The sequence below is a fragment of the Hyperolius riggenbachi genome, chromosome 7, assembly GCF_040937935.1.
Source record: "Hyperolius riggenbachi isolate aHypRig1 chromosome 7, aHypRig1.pri, whole genome shotgun sequence".
Classification (NCBI taxonomy): Eukaryota; Metazoa; Chordata; class Amphibia; order Anura; family Hyperoliidae; genus Hyperolius; species Hyperolius riggenbachi.
Genome location: NC_090652.1, coordinates 254,075,100 through 254,095,646, shown reverse-complemented (window position 1 = coordinate 254,095,646; position 20,547 = coordinate 254,075,100). Strand labels below are relative to the sequence as shown.

The window sequence follows — 20,547 nt, the reverse complement described above, 5'->3', positions numbered from 1 at the left end:
GCTGCACCATGCCCGTCTGAGGGACACTTAAGTGACAAAATACTCTGTACAGCGCTGCAGAAGATCTCATCGCTACATAAATTCTAAATAATAATATAGTTTATGAAAAGTATGCTTCCTTGCAACAGTAAATGCGCACGTCGTCTGATACTGCACAGCCTGCCTCGTATTACGCCCGACAAATTCCACCACACAGCTAACGCTTTAATGTAAGCATAACGCATAGCTCCCAACTGTCCCTCTTTTGGAAGGACAGTCCCTCTTTGGAAACCCAATCCCACTGTTCCTCTTTCTTCCTCATTTGTCCCTTTCAGGACTAGAAATCTGTGTATAAATATATGTATTTTATATACCGGTATGTATTTTTCTACTGCAAAATATGTTTAATTAAATTCGCTCTAAACTTTATTCCCATCCTTTAAAGAGAAACTCTGACGAAGAATTGAACTTTATCCCAATCAGTAGCTGATACCCCCTTTTACATGAGAAATCTATTCTTTTTCATAAACAGACCATCAGGGGGCGCTGTATTGCTGATATTGTGGTGAAACCCCTCCCAAAGAAACTCTGAGGACCGTGGTACTCCTGGCAGTTTCCTGTCTGTGAACCTTGTTGCATTGTGGGAAATTTTCAAATTATAATATGAAGGAAAATGAACCAGGATACAGTGTTGTTTGAATTGTAAAGCAACATTTTTCTTAAAGGAAACCAGAGCTCAGACAAACATTTATGCATATTTGGGGATTCCTCCAGACCCATCCGCCTGAATCACTCCCACGCCGCCGTCCTCCGATGTCTGCAGTTCCGGTACCGGGTCCCCGCACTTCCGTCAGTCGGAGCCATTCTACGCAGGAGAAGTGCGCTCTTTGCGTATCTCTCCAGCAGCCAGAGGCCGCACTTCTCTTACGCCAAACTTGCTCAGACCGATGGAAGTGCGGGGACCCGGGACCGGAGCTATAGACATCGGAGGACGGCGACGTGGGAGCGATCCAAGTGGATGGGGCTGGAGGAAGCCCCAGGTATGTATAAATCTTTTTCTTTGTCTGAGCTCTGGTACACTTTAAGAAAAATCTTTATGGATTGCATGGCTAGGGGTGTGGTTAGGGGTGGGGCTTGAATGTCCCTTTTTCTTATCTCAAAAAGTTGGGAGGTATACTGCATCTGTAGGTTGGGAACATAACTGCATCACATTAGCAATGTGATTATATTGTCCGACACACCACAACACCCAAGTGTAAACGCAGCCCTCCGATGTGTTAAAATGAATAATGCAAGCACATTGGATAACTGATAGCCACCTCATTTAAGAAAACTAAAGTGTACCAGAGATGGTACACTGTATCTTATTTATATTTAACTGATGCTTCCTCCAGCCCCATGAGGACAGTGGGCTCTCTTGCCATCCTCTCTGTCCTTGCACTATGCCTCCCGGTAATCTAGCCATTCACGGCCAATCGTGCGCGTCTGTGCCTGGGAGCAGTGATGCTCTCACTAGTAATCACAAGTGATTACCCATGACTCAAATGAGGTTTAATTGGTGCAGGTGTGCGGCGGGGATACAAGGGGTTATTTATCCATAATTCCGCCGTTCGCCCTGCGTTCCAAACAGCTTGCATGCGTCCTTTTGGTCACGTTGCAAGTCTCACCACGGTGCACTTCTTCCTTCAAGCCGGAAGTAGAAAGTGCGCCGGTGTGAGGCTTGCAACGCGACCAATAGGACCAGGGCCGGCCTTAGGTTTCACAGCGCCCTGAGCGAAACCTAATTTTTGTGCCCCCCCCCTTCATCCTCTTCCCACGTGCATATCCACGCACGCATGTATATACACACACACAGGCCCATATGCAATTCCCCTTTTCTCCTGAGATATCTTCTAGAACAGTGGTTCCCAACCTTTTTGACGTTGTGACACATCATGCCAAATGCTCAGATCTCTGTGACACGTCACGTATGTGCATTAGAAATAATACTATTAATAACCACAAATGGATGGAAAGAGTGCATTATCCTGAATATACTTAAAAATGAAGGCTAGAACCTTTCAGGAATATTAATAAAAACAATCAATGGGACAGTTAGCCACCTCCCACCCATTTAGAATGATAGCACAGCACTGACAATTTGCACCACGCGTTATAGCTGCAGTGCGCCTCCCCAACGCCCTCAGACTCAGTATAGGTAGGTAGCCAGGTATAGGTGCCCGCAGTATAGGATCTCATGTGTAGGTGCCCTCAATATAGGTTGCCAAGCATAGGTGCCCCCAGTATAGGAAGTCAGTTGAAGGTCTCCATCCCCCCCATAGGTAGCCAGGCGTAGGTGCCTCCAGTATAGGTAGCCAGGTGTTGGAGCCCTCAGTAAAGGTAGCCAGCTATAGGTGCCCTCAGTATAGGAAATCAGGTGTAGGTACCCTCAGTATAGGCAACCGGCTACAGGCGCCCCCTTGGAAGCTGGCGCCCTGAGCGACCGCTCCGGTCGCTCATATCAAAGGCCGGCTATGAATAGGACGCATGCAAGCTGTTTGGAACACAGGGCGGAATTATGGGTAAATGAACCCTTTTATCCCCGCCGCACACCTGCGCCAATTAAACCTCATTTGAATCACGAGTAATCATTACTCGTGAGAGCACCGCTACCTGGGAGCGTAACGGGGGATGCAGAACAGCATGGACGGCTGGATTACCGAGGGGCATAGCAGAAGAATGATGAGGATGGCGAAAGGGCCCACATTCTTCATGGGGCTAGAAGAAACCCCTGGTAAGTATATATAAACAAAGTTATAAGATCTAAGGTTTCCTTTAAGCATAAGCACAAATTATTATCAACTACCAAAAATTCGGCACTTTGAATAGTTCTCTTGCTGTTTTCAAATACAGAGAAAGTGCATGGGACAGGCACACAATCATCCTGAAATCCTAGACCTCACCCTCCAGAGATGATGACACAGCTCTGTTGCGTAGTAAAAGAAACACCACTTGGCTCTAGAAAGTCAACATAACAAAATAAACTTTATTAAAAATGATTAAAAATAGCAGCCATCAAAAAGGAAGTTTCTCAACTGAGCAGCTCTTTAGATGGTTTAGCAATGTTTTCTGGGTAGTGTAGTTTTGTAGTTGGTGCACGCAGTAGATTCAGAGTGAAGAAGAAACTACATTTCCCATGAGCACACCAGTCCTCAGTCCGGAAGCTTGTGTTTGTAGTGTATTGTTTGTAATCAGAGCTGCTGCTGGAAGCATTCAGAACTAGCATTCACCCATTCAGAACTGAGTGTGGTGGGGTGAGTAAGTTGGAGTGAGTTCAGCTGAGGTGTTATATGATATTTATGCAGATTTGCTGTTTAGTTATTTTATGGCTGTTATTAAGCATACTAGCTTGTTTTACAGTGCAGGAGACATTTGGAAAGACTGAATGAATGGTTTTCGGAATTGCAGTGGGCTTGATACAATTCCAGTAGATAAGACTCCCTGCATACAAGTCTTCTTTTCCGCAGCATGAGAGACAGATTGAGGCTGATATTTATTTCCTTCTTTGACAATGCACACATTGCCAGGAAGTCCTGCTGATCCACTGTATCTAATGCCTGGTACACATCATGTAATTTCCGCTCAGATTGACAGTTCGAAATGATAATTTCTGACAAGTGAAGTCGGATTTCCAATCCTTATACTGGTCGATTTTCCGATCACTTCTATATAAAAATTTATCAGGAAATGATCAAAAATCACCTGTTGTAAATTATTGTTTCGACCATCGTTGATCTGATGGGAAATTGCATGGTGTGTACTAGGCATAATATTTTAAAGGAAACATCCAAGGAATAATAAAAAAAAAAGATCCACTTACCTGGGGCTTCTAAAGCAGTACCGTCCTGATGACGTCGGCCGGACCACGTGACCCGTGCGGTGGAGCGCAGAAGACGCCGACCCAGAACCCGACCTGGCGAGGTCGGGTTCTGCAGCGGAGAAGAGCGGGAGTCTCTGGAGCTGCAGCGAGGGCACAGGACGGCTGCCACGGGCTGGAGGAAGCCTCAGGTAAGTGAATCTTTTTTCCTTGGACACTTACTTTAAGCCATGGGCTCTCAACAAGCACGCAGATCTGATGTTTCTGCCAAAAATCTGACAAGTTTAGCTGCATGGTTATTTCATGGGGTTTGTTTCAGACACTGCTGATGCCAAAATGATCAGCAGGACAGCCAGGCAACTGGTATTATTTAAAAGGAAATAAATATGGCATTCTCCATGTCTCTTACCTTGGGTTCTCAACTTATCTCCCTCAGTCTGACAGGGGGCCTTTAAGCCAGATGCTTGGTAATTTCTAGTGTTTTTTGTTCATTTTTTTTTTTTCCCCTAGCTTCAACTCCGTGCATTACATTTGCCTTTGGTGTGTTTTTTTCTTTTAAAGAGAACCCGAGGGGTTTTTGAAGAATGTTATCTGCATACAGAGGCTGGATCTGCCTATACAGCTCAGCCTCTGTTGCTATCCCAAACCCCCCTAAGGTCCCCCTGCACTCTGCAATCCCTCATAAATCACAGCCAAGTTGCTGACACTGTTTGTCAGAGCAGGCTGTGTTTATCTCTATAGTGTCAGTCTGCTGCTCTCCCCGCCTCCTGCAGAACTCCGGTCCCTGCCTGCGTCCCTTCCCTCCCAGCTGATTGGAGGGAAGGGACGGGGGCAGGGACCGGAGCTATGCAGGAGGCGGGGGAGCAGCCGAGACTGACACTACAGATGTAAACACAGCCCACACAGCACGGCTGTGATTTATGAGGGATTGCAGAGTGCAAGGGGATAGCATTTGGGATAGCAACACAGGCTGGGCAATATAAGCAGACCCAGCCTCTGTATGCAGATAACATTCTTTAAACACACCTCGGGTTCCCTTTAATCATTTTTAATTACAATAAAAAAAGACATAACTCCCCTCCCCCCCCCCCCCACCCCACCCCACCTCTAAGTCTCTTTAGCCTCTCTCTTCTACCATACTGTCTGGTATTTCCAGAAATCTGCCCAGGTAGCCAGGGCTCCACTACCTGAACAATACTAGCCCACATGGTCTATGATATGGGGGGATGGTGCAAGAAAGGGGTGAAAATCTTTCTCCCATCGTCCTCCAGGATGGCTAAGGATGAGACATTGTCTGCTCCCTCCCCAAACGGAAACACCTGCAAGAGTTAAAAGTTTAAGGCACTGCCCTATAAAGGACCTCCCCTTCCCTGTACATTCAGTTTTTGTTTGTTTCCCATTTCACCTGGACGTTTCACCTGCTTAGTTCTTTATTTTATACTGTGGTATGCCTGGGGCGCCCATGTATTAGGTTAGGGTTTGCCTGTATAGTGGTGGAGGCCGTGGGTGGTGAGATCCCAGCTTTGGCTACAACCTGGAGGGGCAGAGGTACCTGGGTTGCAGTCGTCTGTCCAGAAGGAGGATCGCCGCCATTGCCGCCTATTCAGAGTTCCCTGTGTGATGGCGGCGGTTAGCGCCGTCCCGGATGTGACGTCAGACGCGTACGCGTCACGTTACGCGTCACTTCCGCTGGCCACGGATTGAGTAAGGGAAGGCTGGGGGGCGGCACCCTCGCTCTGGCAGAGCGCTTTTAGCGCGAAAAGGACACACAGGGACGCCGGTCAGCACGCCAGCATGGAGCAGCAGCAGACCTCCGCAGCGGCAGCCATGGAATCCCGGCCTGAGGATACAGAGCAGGAGCAGGTATGAGAGGGAAAGTTTTGCGCTGATACCTCTACATATCTGTGTATAAATACTGAGGGCCCCTTGTTATCTGTTTTTTTTTTCAGCCTGCAAGACTGAGATGCCATAAATGTAATGTAAAATTACACGAAGGGGCTACTCGGGATATATGCAAAAAGTGTTATTCCCTTGTTAAAAAACCTGTAACTACTGAGCAGGACTCAGTACAGACTACTGTGGCTCTTTTAGACCTAGTCAAATCAACGAAGGAGGAAATGACCAGTACATTTTCCGCTTTCAGAACAGCCCTTATGGCTAACCCGGTAGGAAACCAGGACCAGCCAGGGCCTTCTACTCCTAATTTACCAGTTATTCCACGAGTTCAGTTGACCCTGCCAGCTCAGTCACCTCAACCTGAGGGCACTCATCAGAACGCAGAAAATGATCCTCTATCTCAAGCTTCGGGTTATGAGTCAGAGGAAGGGGAAGCAGTAGCTTCAGATGCAGATGATTCTGTGGTAATTAAAGTTACTAAATATCTCTTTAATGGGGAGGAAACTGAGGAGCTTTTAAAGGCAGTCTATGAATCCGAACAAATTAAAATTGACCCCCCTACAGTATCTGCTCAAGATAATATTTATAGGGGACTGAGAGCTAAGGGGTTCAAAACCTTTCCAATTCATGATTCCATTAAGGACTTGATTAAATCACAATGGAAGGACCCGGAGAAACGGTTATTCATTCCCCGATCCTTTAAACGGAGGTTTCCGTTTAAAGAGGAAGACGAGGTCCCATGGGCTAAATGTCCAAAGCTGGATGCAGCCCTAGCCCAGTATTCCAAAAACACAGATCTTTCTTTTGAGGATACGGGTTCGCTTAGGGAACCCATGGACAGAAAGGCAGAAACACTATTAAAAAGGGCCTGGGATGCGGTTTCCTTTGCATTTAAGCCGGCCATTGCTTCAATATGCCTAGCCAGAAATTTAGATAACTGGATGAGAGGTCTGCAACAGCAATTAGCTGACGGGACACCTCATGAAACAATTCTAGAATCCTTACCAGTCATGACAAAAACAGTTTCATTCCTGGCAGATGCGGCTTCAGAGGCTTTGAGAGCATCAGCAAAAGCTGCAGCACTTATAAATTCTTCCAGAAGGGCAGTATGGCTCAACACATGGGAGGGGGATTCTACGTCAAAGCATAAGTTATGTGCCTTGGAATTTGAAGGAGAATTTTTATTCGGTAAGGATCTTGATACGGTCCTTGAAAGATCCTCTAATAGGGGGAAAAGATTCCCAGATAAGAGGAAAAAGACAGTCCAGAAAGGATTTCAGTATAGGAGAGGAACGCCACGAAGGGACCAGGGAGGTAGAGGTACTTTTCAAAACAGAAGATGGACTTACAATGCAGGCAGAGGTAAGTCGTCCTTTCTCTTCAATAAGCCCGGCACCCCTGCCCCAAAGCCCAACAAATGACATACAGTGCCAGGTAGGGGGGAGGTTGACCCAGTTTGCCCACTGATGGAAGGAAATAACGTCAAACGCATTTATTCTAAATCTCATCCAGTTCGGCTACAAAATAGAGTTCAAGTCCCTCCCTCCCCCCAGCCGGTTAATAACAGCTTCCCCCAGGGACCCAGCAAAGGCAGAGGCTCTAAGAGAATCCATTGTATCCCTGCTACAAAAGAATGTAATTGTAAGAGTACCACCTCAAGAACGGTTTCGGGGGTTCTACTCCCCAAGTTATTCCTAATTCAAAAGCCTTCCGGGAAGTATCGAATGATCCTGAACTTAAAACCCCTAAACCCTCACATTGTGGAGAGGAAGTTCCGCATGGAGAGCATCTCTTCAGTCAGGAATCTAATCTGGCCAGGGGCTTTTCTGGCCACTGTCGATCTGGAGGACGCGTACCTTCATGTTCCGATCCACGCGGAATTCCAAAGGTACTTAAGATTTGCGGTGCAGATAGGAGAGTCCCTAGGCCATTATCAGTACCGGGCGTTACCCTTCGGCATTTCGTCAGCCCCAAGAATATTCACAAAGATTGTGGCGGAAGTGGTTGCTTTTCTACATCTCCACAGTGTGAGGGTCGTCCCGTATCTGGACGATTTTTTTGTTCCTAGCGGAATCCGAAGCAGCCTTAGAGAAAACGCTCGGTTTCTCTCTGCATTCCCTAAGAAATCTAGGTTGGTTAATAAGTATGGAAAAATCCCACCTGGTGCCAAGTCAACAGAGATTATTTCTAGGACTGCTATGGGACACGGAAGAGAAAAAGGTATTTCTACCAGAGGACAAGGAAATGAAGCTGATACAAAAGGTACAGTATTTTACGACAGAAACCAGAGTGTCTCTTCGAGAGATAATGTCATTGTTGGGACAGATGTCCTCCACATTCCCAGCGGTAGAGTGGGCGCAAGCCCATTTCCGACAACTCCAACATTGGTTCTTGACCATTTGGAACAAGAAACAGTCTTCTCTAGACGATCTAGTGTTAGTCCCAGATCAGGTCCTAGAATCTTTTCAGTGGTGGTTACTCCCTCTAAAGTTAGCACAGGGTCGGGCCTGGATACAACAACACCCTCAAAAAATTTACACGGACGCCAGTTCTTGGGGGTGGAGAGCGCATTACCTCACGCACCAAGTCCAGGGAGCTTGGGACCAGGATATGGCACACAGGTCATCGAATTTCAGGGAACTGATGGCAATAAAGTTGGCCCTTATCCACTTCCAGGATCAAGTAATCACAAGGGAGATACTAGTGTTCTCCGACAATGTGGTAGCAGTATCTTATGTGAAGAGACAAGGGGGAACCAGAAATCAGAATCTCAAGAATTTGGCCCTTATCCACTTCCAGGATCAAGTAATCACAAGGGAGATACTAGTGTTCTCCGACAATGTGGTAGCAGTATCTTATGTGAAGAGACAAGGGGGAACCCTTATCCACTTCCAGGATCAAGTAATCACAAGGGAGATACTAGTGTTCTCCGACAATGTGGTAGCAGTATCTTATGTGAAGAGACAAGGGGGAACCAGAAATCAGAATCTCAAGGATTTGGCCCTTATCCACTTCCAGGATCAAGTAATCACAAGGGAGATACTAGTGTTCTCCGACAATGTGGTAGCAGTATCTTATGTGAAGAGACAAGGGGGAACCAGAAATCAGAATCTCAAGGATTTGGCTCTAGAGATAGTGGCATGGGCAGAGCAGCATGTGATATCCCTCACAGCGGTCCACATCCGCGGCAAGGACAACACTTGGGCAGACTCATTAAGCAGGACTCCGATTCAAGAGTCAGAATGGGAGTTAAAACAGGAAGTTTTTCTGCAGATAGTGGACAGGTGGGGCTGGCCAACCATAGACCTCTTTGCATCTCCTCACAATGCGAAGCTGGAGGCATATTTTTCTCTCCACCCATCGGTACCCTCGAGTCACTTAGATGCGCTGACCTTGGACTGGCCAGAACAGCTACTCTATGCGTTCCCGCCATTCAATCTCATTCCACAGGTTTTGAGAAAGGTAGAACAGTCTCAAGCGACAGTGATATTCATAGGACCATGGTGGCCAAGAAGGTCATGGTTTCCATACCTTCAATCCCTAACCCAGGAGGGGCCTTGGCACCTGGGAGACAGGCAGAATCTGCTGATCCAGGAGTCCATGTACCATCCAAACCTCCAGATGCTGAAATTAACCGCATGGATATTGAAGAAAACTTATTGATAAGACAGGGGTTTTCAAGTCAGGTCGCTACTACACTAGTAAACTGCAGAAAGTTGTCTACAAGAAAGAAGTATATTAAAATTTGGAAGGCTTACTCTTCCTGGAAAGAAAAGCAGGGGTTTAGATCAGATGATCTTACGGTTATTTTGGAATTTTTGCAGAGTGGGGTAAATATGGGGCTGAAAGTAAGCACCCTAAGAGTACACATATCTGCATTATCCGTGTTCTTGCATAATCCGCTTTCTAAAGACATTTTTGTTAAAAAAAAATTTGATTTCAGTGGCAAAAACTCAGCCTATACCTGAAAAGTTGGTCCCATCTTGGGATTTATCCTTGGTTCTAAATTTTTTAACGACAGAAAGGTGTGAACCTATAGCTCTCACTCCATTAAAGAATTTAACGTTGAAGGTCGCTTTCCTAGTTGCTATAACCTCAGCCAGAAGAATAGGAGATATTCAGGCGTTATCACTTAAGGACCCATATATGGTAATACACCCAGATAGGATTGTCTTTAAAACTGATCCCGCCTACTTGCCAAAGGTGTCAACAGCTTTTCACCGTACACAGGAAATTGTTTTACCTTCATTTTCCCCAAATCCGCAAAATGATAGAGAGGTCCAGTGGAACAAATTGGATGTCAGGAGATGTATCTTAACATATTTAGAAAGGACAGCACCTTGGAGGAGGTCTAGCCATCTCTTTGTTTCATATATGGGGACATCTAAAGGGCTTCAGGCATCCAGGGCAACAATAGCTAGATGGGTGAAGCAACTGATTTTCTGGGCTTATAAGGAGTCACAGGAGTCAGCCCCTTCCAGGATCACAGCCCATTCCACTCGATCTGTAGCAGCATCTTGGGCAGAAAGATCAGGAGCGAGTCTAGAACAAATTTGTAAAGCAGCAACATGGTCTTCTCATAGAACGTTTGTGAAGCACTATAGAGTGGAGCTGCTATCCAGCCAAGACCAGAGTTTTGGACGTAAAGTGTTACAAGCCATCATCCCTCCCTAAGGTAAATCTCTCGTTTGTCTCATCCTTAGCCATCCTGGAGGACGATGGGAGAAAGTCCCAGCTGCTTACCTGTAGCCGTGTTTTGGCGAGTCCTCCAGGATGGCTGCTTAGTTCGCAACCCTATTTATTAGATATGTTACGTATGTATGATGAAATGGGAATTACTCTAGTATAAACTGAATGTACAGGGAAGGGGAGGTCCTTTATAGGGCAGTGCCTTAAACTTTTAACTCTTGCAGGTGTTTCCGTTTGGGGAGGGAGCAGACAATGTCTCATCCTTAGCCATCCTGGAGGACTCGCCGAAACACGGCTACAGGTAAGCAGCTGGGACTTTCTCTCTTCTTACAAGAGCCCTTGTCTTTGTCAAGGAGCAGGGGCTCACGTGCTATGCATGTCCTGGTTGGCCTTGGGGAGTTTATGTTGAAATCTTTAAAGGCCCTTTTAATAATACAGGGAATGTCAAGAACATACCTAGAATTCAGCCGCTGGGAGATTTGGGCGCAAGGTAAAGACGATAAACAGCTTACCCTGCTCCTGCAAAAGTCCCGGCGGTGTTAATTACTATTTCCCTCCAGGCCGCTATGGATAGTGGGAAAATATGTAATTCAGCTTTCAGCTATTGCTGGTAGACCAAATCTACAGTGTTTTGATTGCAATTTGTGTCTTTTGACGGCACACAAATTACTCACTGAGCACCACTATAGCCGTTATTCCTATTACGGCCTATGGTGGCGCCAGCTGCGTCCAAGTCTCCTGTGCTGTTTGTACAGTGTTCGTATCAAGAAGTCTATATCCTCCCAAACAAATAAGGTCATTTTTGACCTCCAACCTATTTAGAAGAAAGTGATTAAAAGGACAACATGTTATTCTTAAAAAATAATAATAATAAAATCCCCTTTTTATCTCTATTTACCAGACTTGTGGATTCCACCCACCTTCCTGACCTACTGGCAGTTAGCACTTGGGCAATTTGGAAAAATCCATACACTATACTAAACTTGACTGACGTGGCCATCAGGCATGTGGACAGGTGTCCCAAGAGGTCACTGAAAGGTCCAGCATAACAAACATTTAAAGTGAAGCTGAAGTGAAAATAAGCCTCTGAGATAATGGCCCGTATGCAATTCACTTTTTCTCTTGCGTTTTCTCCTAGGAGATAATTTTTCATCTGCTGTTTGCAGTCCACAAGGCTAGCACCACCAGGTGTAAAACAACGCTCTTTTATTTCAAAACGTCATTAAAATGACATAACGTCAGTCAGGCCCAGATTTACCTCAGAGGAACCTCTAGGCGCAGATGTCCTGGCACCTTAGACTTTGCCCACTAGGAATCTACAAATCCCCGCTGAACCGCACCGCAAGTGTGCTGGCTGTCCCAGCTGTCACTTCTCCTTTACTTCCCTCGCCCATCATAGGTAGCTAAAGGTGCCCCTTAGTATTAGGTAGTCAGACGTACCCTCATCGTTAAGTAGTTAGAGGTGCCCCCAAGTATTAAGTAGCTAAAGGAACCTTAATATTAAGTAGCTAGAGGTGTCCCCAAGCTAGAAGGGGCCCTGACTGAAGGGAGATCTCGTCAGTTGAATGCCGAGAGCAGGTTGAGTAATCTCTTATTGACTATCTCATCAGGACTTTGAATAGGGAGGGAGGCACTCGGGAAGGTGAGTGGGCCGCCATTCCATCATCAGGTGCCTGTAGGCATGAGCCTACAGTGCCTTATGGTAAATCTGGCCCTGACGTCAGTAAAAATTAGAGTGACTATGGCCATGGCGACAGCCCCTTTTTTCAAGCTTGATGCCCTTTATCAAGCTTGATAAAGGGCGTCAAGCTTGAAACAGCCTGCTGAAAAAGATACAGAAGTAATGACCCTTTGAACTTTCCTGCACCAAAACTTTATTATTTGACTTCTCCCTGAGAGATAATAGGCTTTTATCTTCTATTTACTTTTCGGGAAACCGGACTGAAGACAAGCTGTTTGTTCTTTTGCATAGATAACAATTTGTTAATGGAGTCATCAGTCAAACACCGCCCCGCCATGTTCTACTTACCTGCACAGTACACCATGGACAACGTGGACTTGATTGACAGCGGTGCAGGCGCACTAGAGGAGGTCGGCCCCTGCACCGCCGGGGACCCTGGGCCGGTGGCTGCGAGCGCAGCTGTCCCTGTGGGACATGTCAGCTGCAAAGGGCTGGAGGAAGCCTGGGGTAAGTAGGGGGGGGGGGGAGGGGGGGTTGACTGATGACTCCTTTAAGATTTTTAACTCTTGCAGTACTGGAGAACAGGGGCATCAGATATTTTTTTTAGTAGGACTAGTACAATATGTGTATATGCTTATTTCACCATGTCACGTTTTAACCACTTCCCGACCGCCTAACGCACAGAGGCGGCCGGGAAGTGGAGCCCTGAAGGACCGGCTCACCCACAGAGGCGGCGGTCCTTCTAAGGGCATGGGCGGAGCGATCGCGTCATCCGTGACGCGATCCTCCGCCGGCGCCTGTCACCGTTCGCCCGCCGCAACATCCCGCCGGCTATACGGAAGCGCCGGCAGGATGTTAACCCCGCGATCGCCGCATACAAAGTGTATAATACACTTTGTATTGTTTACAAAGTCTATTATACAGGCTGCCTCCTGCTCTGGTGGTCCCAGTGTCCGAGGGACCACCAGGGCAGGCTGCAGCCACCCTAGTCTGCACCCAAGCACACTGATTTCTCCCCCCCCTGCCCCAGATCGCCCACAGCACCCATCAGACCCCCCCCCTGCCCACCCCCCAGACCCCTGTTTGCACCCAATCACCCCCCTAATCACCCATCAATCACTCCCTGTCACTATCTGTCAACGCTATTTTTTTTTTTTTGATCACCCCCCCCCCCCTGTGTACTGTATGCATCTATCCCCCCTGATCACCTGTCAATCACCCATCAATCACCCCCTGTCACTGCCACCCATCAATCAGCCCCTAACCTGCCCCTTGCGGGCAATCTGATCACCCACCCACAGCAATAGATCGCCCGCAGATCCGACATCAGATCACCACCCAAACGCAGTGTTTACATCTATTCTCTCCTCTAAACACCCACTAATTACCCATCAATCACCCATCAATCACCCCCTATCACCACCTGTCACTGTTACCCATCAGATCAGACCCTAATCTGCCCCTTGCGGGCACCCAATCACCCGCCTACACGCTCAGATTGCCCTCAGACCCCCCCCTTATCAATTCGCCAGGGCATTATTTACATCTGTCCTTCCCTGTAATAACCCACTGATCACCTGTCACTGCCACCCATCAATCACCCCCTGTCACTGCCACCCATCAATCACCCCCTGTCACTGCCACCCATCAATCAGCCCCTAACCTGCCCCTTGCGGGCAATCTGATCACCCACCCACACCAATAGATCGCCCGCAGATCCGACATCAGATCACCACCCAAGCGCAGTGTTTACATCTATTCTCTCTTCTAAACACCCACTAATTACCCATCAATCACCCCCTATCACCACCTGTCACTGTTACCCATCAGATCAGACCCTAATCTGCCCCTTGCAGGCACCCAATCACCCGCCTACACGCTCAGATTGCCCTCAGACTCCCCCTTATCAATTCGCCAGTGCATTAGTTACATCTGTTCTTCCCTGTAATAACCCACTGATCACCTGTCAATCACCTGGCACTGCCACCCATCAATCACCCCCTGGCACTGCCACCCATCAATCACCCCCTGGCACTGCCACCCATCAATCACCCCCTGTCACTGCCACTCATCAATCAGCCCCTAACCTGCCCCTTGCGGGCAATCTGATCACCCACCCACACCAATAGTTCGCCCGCAGATCCGACGTCAGATCACCTCCCAAGGGCAGTGTTTATATCTGTTCTCTACCCTAAACACCCACTAATTACCCATCAATCACCCCCTGTCACTGCTACCTATCAGATTAGACCCCTATCTGCCCCTAGGGCACTCAATCACCCGCCCAAACCCTCAGAATGCCCTCAGGCCCCAGCCCTGATCACCTCGCCAGTGCATTGCTTGCATCTATTCCCCCCTCTAATCACACCTTGAGACACCCATCAATCACCTCCTGTCACCCCCTAGCACACCTACCCATCAGATCAGGCCCTAATTTGCCCCGTGTGGGCTCCTGATCACTCGGCCAAACCCTCGGATCCCCCTCAGACCCCCTTCCGATCACCTCCCCAGTGCATTGATTGCATCTATTTTCCCCTCTAACCACCCCCTGAGACACCCATCAATCACCTCCTGTCACCCTCCTAGCACTCCTATCCATCAGATCAGGCCCAATACAACCTGTCATCTAAAAGGCCACCCTGCATATGACCGGTTCCACAAAATTCGCCCTCTCATAGACCACCTGTCATCAAAATTTGCAGATGCTTATACCCCTGAACAGTCATTTTGAGACATTTGGTTTCCAGACTACTCACGGTTTTGGGCCCGTAAAATGCCAGGGCGGTATAGGAACCCCAGAAACGGACCCCATTTTAGAAAAAAAGACACCCCAATGTATTCTGTTAGGTGTATGACGAGTTCATAGAAGATTTTATTTTTTGTCAAAAGTTAGCGGAAATTGATTTTAATTGTGTTTTTTCACAAAGTGTCATTTTCCGCTAACTTGTGACAAAAAATAAAATCTTCTATGAACTTACCATACTCCTAACGGAATACCTTGGGGTGTCTTCTTTCTAAAATGGGGTAATTTGTGGGGTTCCTATACTGCCCTGGCATTTTAGGGGCCCTAAACCGTGAGGAGTAGTCTAGAAAACGAATGCCTCAAAATGACCTGTGATTAGGACGTTGGGCCCCTTAGCGCACCTAGGCTGCAAAAAAGTGTCACACATGCGGTATCGCCGTACTCAGGAGAAGTAGTATAATGTGTTTTGGGGTGTATTTTTACACATACCCATGCTGGGTGGGAGAAATCTCTCTGTAAATGGACAATTGTGTGTAAAAAAAATCAAACAATTGTCATTTACAGAGGTATTTCTCCCACCCAGCATGGGTATGTGTAAAAATACACCCCAAAACACATTATACTACATCTCCCGAGTATGGCGATACCACATGATTGGCACTTTTTTGCAGCCTAACTGCGCTAAGGGGCCCAAAGTCCAATAAGTACCTTTAGGATTTCACAGGTCATTTTTGTTTCAAGACTACTCCTCACGGTTTAGGGCCCCTAAAATGCCAGGGCAGTATAGGAACCCCACAAATGACCCCATTCTAGAAAGAAGACACCCAAACGTATTCCGTTAGGAGTATGGTGAGTTCATATAAGATTTTATTTTTTGTCACAAGTTAGCGGAAAATGACACTTTGTGAAAAAAAACAATTAAAATCAATTTCCGCTAACTTGTGACAAAAAAATAAAAACTTCTATGAACTCACCATACTCCTAACGGAATACCTTGGGGTGTCTTCTTTCTAAAATGGGGTCATTAGTGGGGTTCCTATACTGCCCTGGCATTTTAGGGGCCCTAAACCGTGAGGAGTAGTCTTGAAACAAAAATGACCTGTGAAATCCTAAAGGTACTCATTGGACTTTGGGCCCTTTAGCGCAGTTAGGGTGCAAAAAAGTGCCACACATGTGGTATCGCCGTACTCGGGAGAAGTAGTACAATGTGTTTTGGGGTGTATTTTTACACATACCCATGCTGGGTGGGAGAAATACCGCTGTAAATGGACAATTGTGTGTAAAAAAATCAAAAGATTGTCATTTACAGAGGTGTTTCTCCCACCCAGCATGGGTATGTGTAAAAATACACCCCAAAACACATTGTACTACTTCTCCCAAGTACGGTGATACCACATGTGTGGCACTTTTTTGCACCCTAACTGCGCTAAAGGGCCCAAAGTCCAATGAGTACCTTTAGGATTTCACAGGTCATTTTGAGAAATTTCGTTTCAAGACTACTCCTCACGGTTTAGGGCCCCTAAAATGCCAGGGCAGTATAGGAACCCCACAAATGACCCCATTTTAGAAAGAAGACACCCCAAGGTATTCCGTTAGTAGTATGGCGAGTTCATAGAAGATTTTCTTTTTTGTCACAAGTTAGCGGAAATTGATTTTAATTGTGTTTTTTCACAAAGTGTCATTTTCCACTAACTTGTGACAAAAAATAAAATCTTCTATGAACTCACCATACTCCTAACGGAATACCTTGGGGTGTCTTCTTTCTAAAATGGGGTAATTTGTGGGGTTCCTATACTGCCCTGGCATTTTAGGGGCCCTAAACCGTGAGGAGTAGTCTTGAAACGAAATTTCTCAAAATGACCTGTGAAATCCTAAAGGTACTCATTGGACTTTGGGCCCTTTAGCGCAGTTAGGGTGCAAAAAAGTGCCACACATGTGGTATTGCCGTACTCAGGAGAAGTAGTATAATGTGTTTTGGGGTGTATTTTTACACATACCCATGCTGAGTGGGAGAAAGATCTCTGTAAATGGACAATTGTGTGTAAAAAAATTAACAAATTGTCATTTACAGAGATATTTCTCCCACCCAGCATGGGTATGTGTAAAAATACACCCCAAAACACATTATACTACTTCTCCTGAGTACGGCAATACCACATGTGTGGCACTTTTTTGCAGCCTAACTGCGCTAAGGGGTCCAAAGTCCAATGAGCACCTTTAGGCTTTACGGGGGTGCTTACAATTTAGCACCCTCCAAAATGTCAGGACAGTAAACACACCCCACAAATGACCCCATTTTGGAAAGTAGACCCTTCAAGGTATTCAGAGAGGGGCATGGTGAGTCTGTGGCAGATTTCATTTTTTTTTGTCGCAAGTTAGAAGAAATGGAAACTTAAAAAATAATATCTTTTATGAACTCACTATGCCTCTCAGTGAATACTTTGGGATGTCTTCTTTCCAAAATGGGGTCATTTGGGGGGTATTTATACTATCCTGGAATTCTAGCCCCTCATGAAACATGACAGGGGGTCAGAAAAGTCATAGATGCTTGAAAATGGGAAAATTCACTTTTTGCACCATAGTTTGTAAACGCTATAACTTTTACCCAAACCAATAAATATACACTGAATGGGGTTTTTTTTTATCAAAAACATGTTTGTCCACATTTTTCGCGCTGCATGTATACAGAAATTTTACTTTATTTGAAAAATGTCAGCACAGAAAGTTAAAAAAATCATTTTTTTGCCAAAATTAATGTCTTTTTTGATGAATATAATAAAAAGTAAAAATCGCAGGAGCAATCAAATAGCACCAAAAGAAAGCTTTATTAGTGACAAGAAAAGGAGCCAAAATTCATTTAGGTGGTAGGTTGTATGAGCGAGCAATAAACCGTGAAAGCTGCAGTGGTCTGAATGGAAAAAAAGTGGCCGGTCCTTAAGGGGTAGTAGAAAGCCCTAGGTCCTCAAGTGGTTAAAGTGGACCTGAATTCTTGCACAAGACAGAAGAATAACCTAGAGAAATGCACACTGTATGTATTTAGAGAGTTTAGCCTGTCTAATTGCCCCTCATCTGTTACTAATCACCAGTGTCATTTGGTCTCTCAGCTGTGGCAGCTGGCTGCTTCAGCAGAGCAGCACATTTGTAAACACAGGATGTTAACCCTATGGCTGCTTCCATGAAAGCAGGAAGTAGACACACTGTAGATTTATTGCATGATTTGTATCAGCTGTAACAAATGTTTTTCTTTAAAGGATATTATGCTGTTGCTTATATTTTAGAGCAGAGAGGACGTTCTGAGTTCTGGTCCTCTTTAAAAAACAGTAATGGCAAAGAGAACCTGTCTATTGTGCGATGCACATTCGTCCCTACCCCCTTCTCCATAGTTCAGATGCATCACTGGGCTGTAGCCGTGGGCCTTATCTGTACACTGCAGTGTTACCTGCAGGCAAGACACATGTCAACTGTTCTAACAACAAATCTCTTCCTCTTATTTTATACAGGCCTTTCCATTGCATATTGAAAGTGAAGAAATGGAATTGCTAATGGGAAGTTCTTCATTAAGGAACTGTCCACGATGGTGAAGGGAATGCCTGGTGTATGAGGTTTGCTTTTTGCTGGATGTCTGTGATGTGACCAACGATGAGCACAGCTGGAACCCCAAAGCCACTCCCTTCCCCTCACGCTACCAGCAGAAGATGTTATGCGAGGAGTGAGGTGGTGAAGAATGTCTGCTCCCTGGTCACCAGGAAATGCTTGGGCTCCTTCCCAAAGAGCACCTACAATAACCATAGGATTAACATGGACATTTTACGGAAAATTATGTGTCAGGTAATGTCACTACAAAATCAAAGAAAATATACCATATTTTTCAGACTATAAGACGCTCCTGTCCATAAGACACACCAAGGATTAGAGGACAAAAAAACAGAGGGAAAATAAATAAATATATATATATATATATATATATATATATATATATATATATATATATATATATATATATATATATATATATATATATATATATATATATATATATATATATATACACACTAAACCTGGTGCATCCATGGTGAAGGGGCATCTTGTGGAATATGTTCCCTTTGTATCTTGTCTCCATGTGTCCCCCTCTGTCTTCCTCTATAGCCCTTTGTGCCCCCCCTATGTCCTTCGTTTGTCCCCGTGTCCTCATCTGCTTGGACACAGTACAGGGAGTCCCTGACATTGCGGTGGGTTGGAGGTTTGTATTGGGGGTGAAAAAGTGAGTCTTATAGTCCAAAAAATACAGTAATTCTTTTTTTCTTTAATAGTAACTATACCTGTTATGATTTTTTTCATGACTTACTTGGAAAGCTTCTCCAATCGATTATACAAATATATTTCTTGACTGATTTTGGTCATCTAAGGGGACTTCATAGGTCAGCGACAGTCTTTTTACTTACTATACATGCGGCCAGTCTTCAACTGAACCTTGTCTGCACTGATGTCTGCAGCCTCAGGTTCTGCCCAGCTCTACTGATGCCACAGATAATTGGGCGCCAGCCAAGTTGAGGGGACACAGCATGAAACCTCATATAGAAATTCTAACTATTGTGTGGACAGCTCCCTCTCGAACTGCCAGGGTTCAGATAGGTTGTAGGAAACTACACCCATGCTATTTGGCCGGTCACAATGCTTCTTGCTGTAGAGGTGGTTGTGATTATAGAACTCCTCTTCCCTATGAGGTTTCCTGCTGGGTCCTCTAAAGTAGACTAGCCCCGATAATTGAAGGAAGCCATAGACATGATGGGGTCCTTTTGGCCTTCTGACTGATGCACATGAGAACTTTGGCTCAAAAGGACTTTCTTATCAGATCCACCAGATGGATTCTTTTCAGGCAGGCATCAGAATCATTGGGTAACTAAGGCAACATGCCCCACTGTGATTGGAGGAAATCCATTCACTGCTGACAGATGTTTACTAGTTGAAGCCTGGCCAATAAATCATTTTCCTGTAGACATTACATAGTTACATAGTTATTTTGGTTGAAAAAAGACATACGTCCATCGAGTTCAACCAGTATAAAGTACAACACCAGCCTGCTCCCTCACATATCCCTGTTGATCCAGAGGAAGGCGAAAAAAACCCTTACAAGGCATGGTCCAATTAGCCCCTAAAGGGAAAATTCCTTCCCGACTCCAGATGGCAATCAGATAAAATCCCTGGATCAACATCATTAGGCATTACCTAGTAATTGTAGCCATGGATGTCTTTCAACGCAAGGAAAGCATCTAAGCCCCCTTTAAATGCAGGTATAGAGTTTGCCATAACGACTTCCTGTGGCAATGCATTCCACATCTTAATCACTCTTACTGTAAAGAACCCTTTCCTAAATAAATGGTTAAAACGTTTTTCCTCCATGCGCAGATCATGTCCTCTAGTCCTTGAGAAGGCCTAGGGACAAAAAGCTCATCCGCCAAGGTATTAAATATTGCTTAGCAGTGCCTACACTGACTATAGAGTTTTGCCAACTCCAGAGTTTCAGCAGGATAGCCAGGCAACTGGTATTGATTACAAGGAAATAAATATGGCAGCCTCCATATTCCTCTCGGTTCAGTTGTAATTTTTAAGTTGTACTGAAATGAGAGGAAGGTGGAGGCTTCTGTTGCTGACTTCTTTTTACAGTGCTTGTTGCCTGGTGTAATAACAGCCAAGTTCTGTGCA

The 20,547-nt window shown here is 45.6% G+C and overlaps 2 protein-coding genes across 7 annotated transcripts in view; one reads left to right on the top strand and one right to left on the bottom strand.

The window, feature by feature from the left end:
* Positions 1–2,976, bottom strand: part of TLK1 (tousled like kinase 1) — a 525,870-nt gene extending 522,894 nt beyond the window's left edge. For 2 of the 3 annotated variants that reach the window (XM_068245535.1, XM_068245537.1), the window contains exon 1: positions 2,922–2,976. The gene's annotated coding sequence lies outside the window, so the exon portion shown is untranslated. The remainder of the gene's footprint in view (positions 1–2,921) is intronic. The other variant, XM_068245536.1, reaches the window with a different exon arrangement.
* A 206-nt stretch (positions 2,977–3,182) lies between these two features.
* DCAF17 (DDB1 and CUL4 associated factor 17) overlaps positions 3,183–20,547 on the top strand; it is a 67,113-nt gene continuing 49,748 nt past the window's right edge. For 2 of the 4 annotated variants that reach the window (XM_068245533.1, XM_068245530.1), the window contains exons 1-2: positions 3,183–3,272; positions 18,345–18,672. In XM_068245533.1, the coding sequence (XP_068101634.1) occupies positions 18,484–18,672 (189 nt within the window). In that variant the 5' untranslated portion in view covers positions 3,183–3,272; positions 18,345–18,483. Of the gene's footprint in view, positions 3,287–10,644; positions 10,722–18,344; positions 18,673–20,547 lie in introns of those variants that run through there. The other 2 variants (XM_068245532.1, XM_068245531.1) reach the window with 2 other exon arrangements.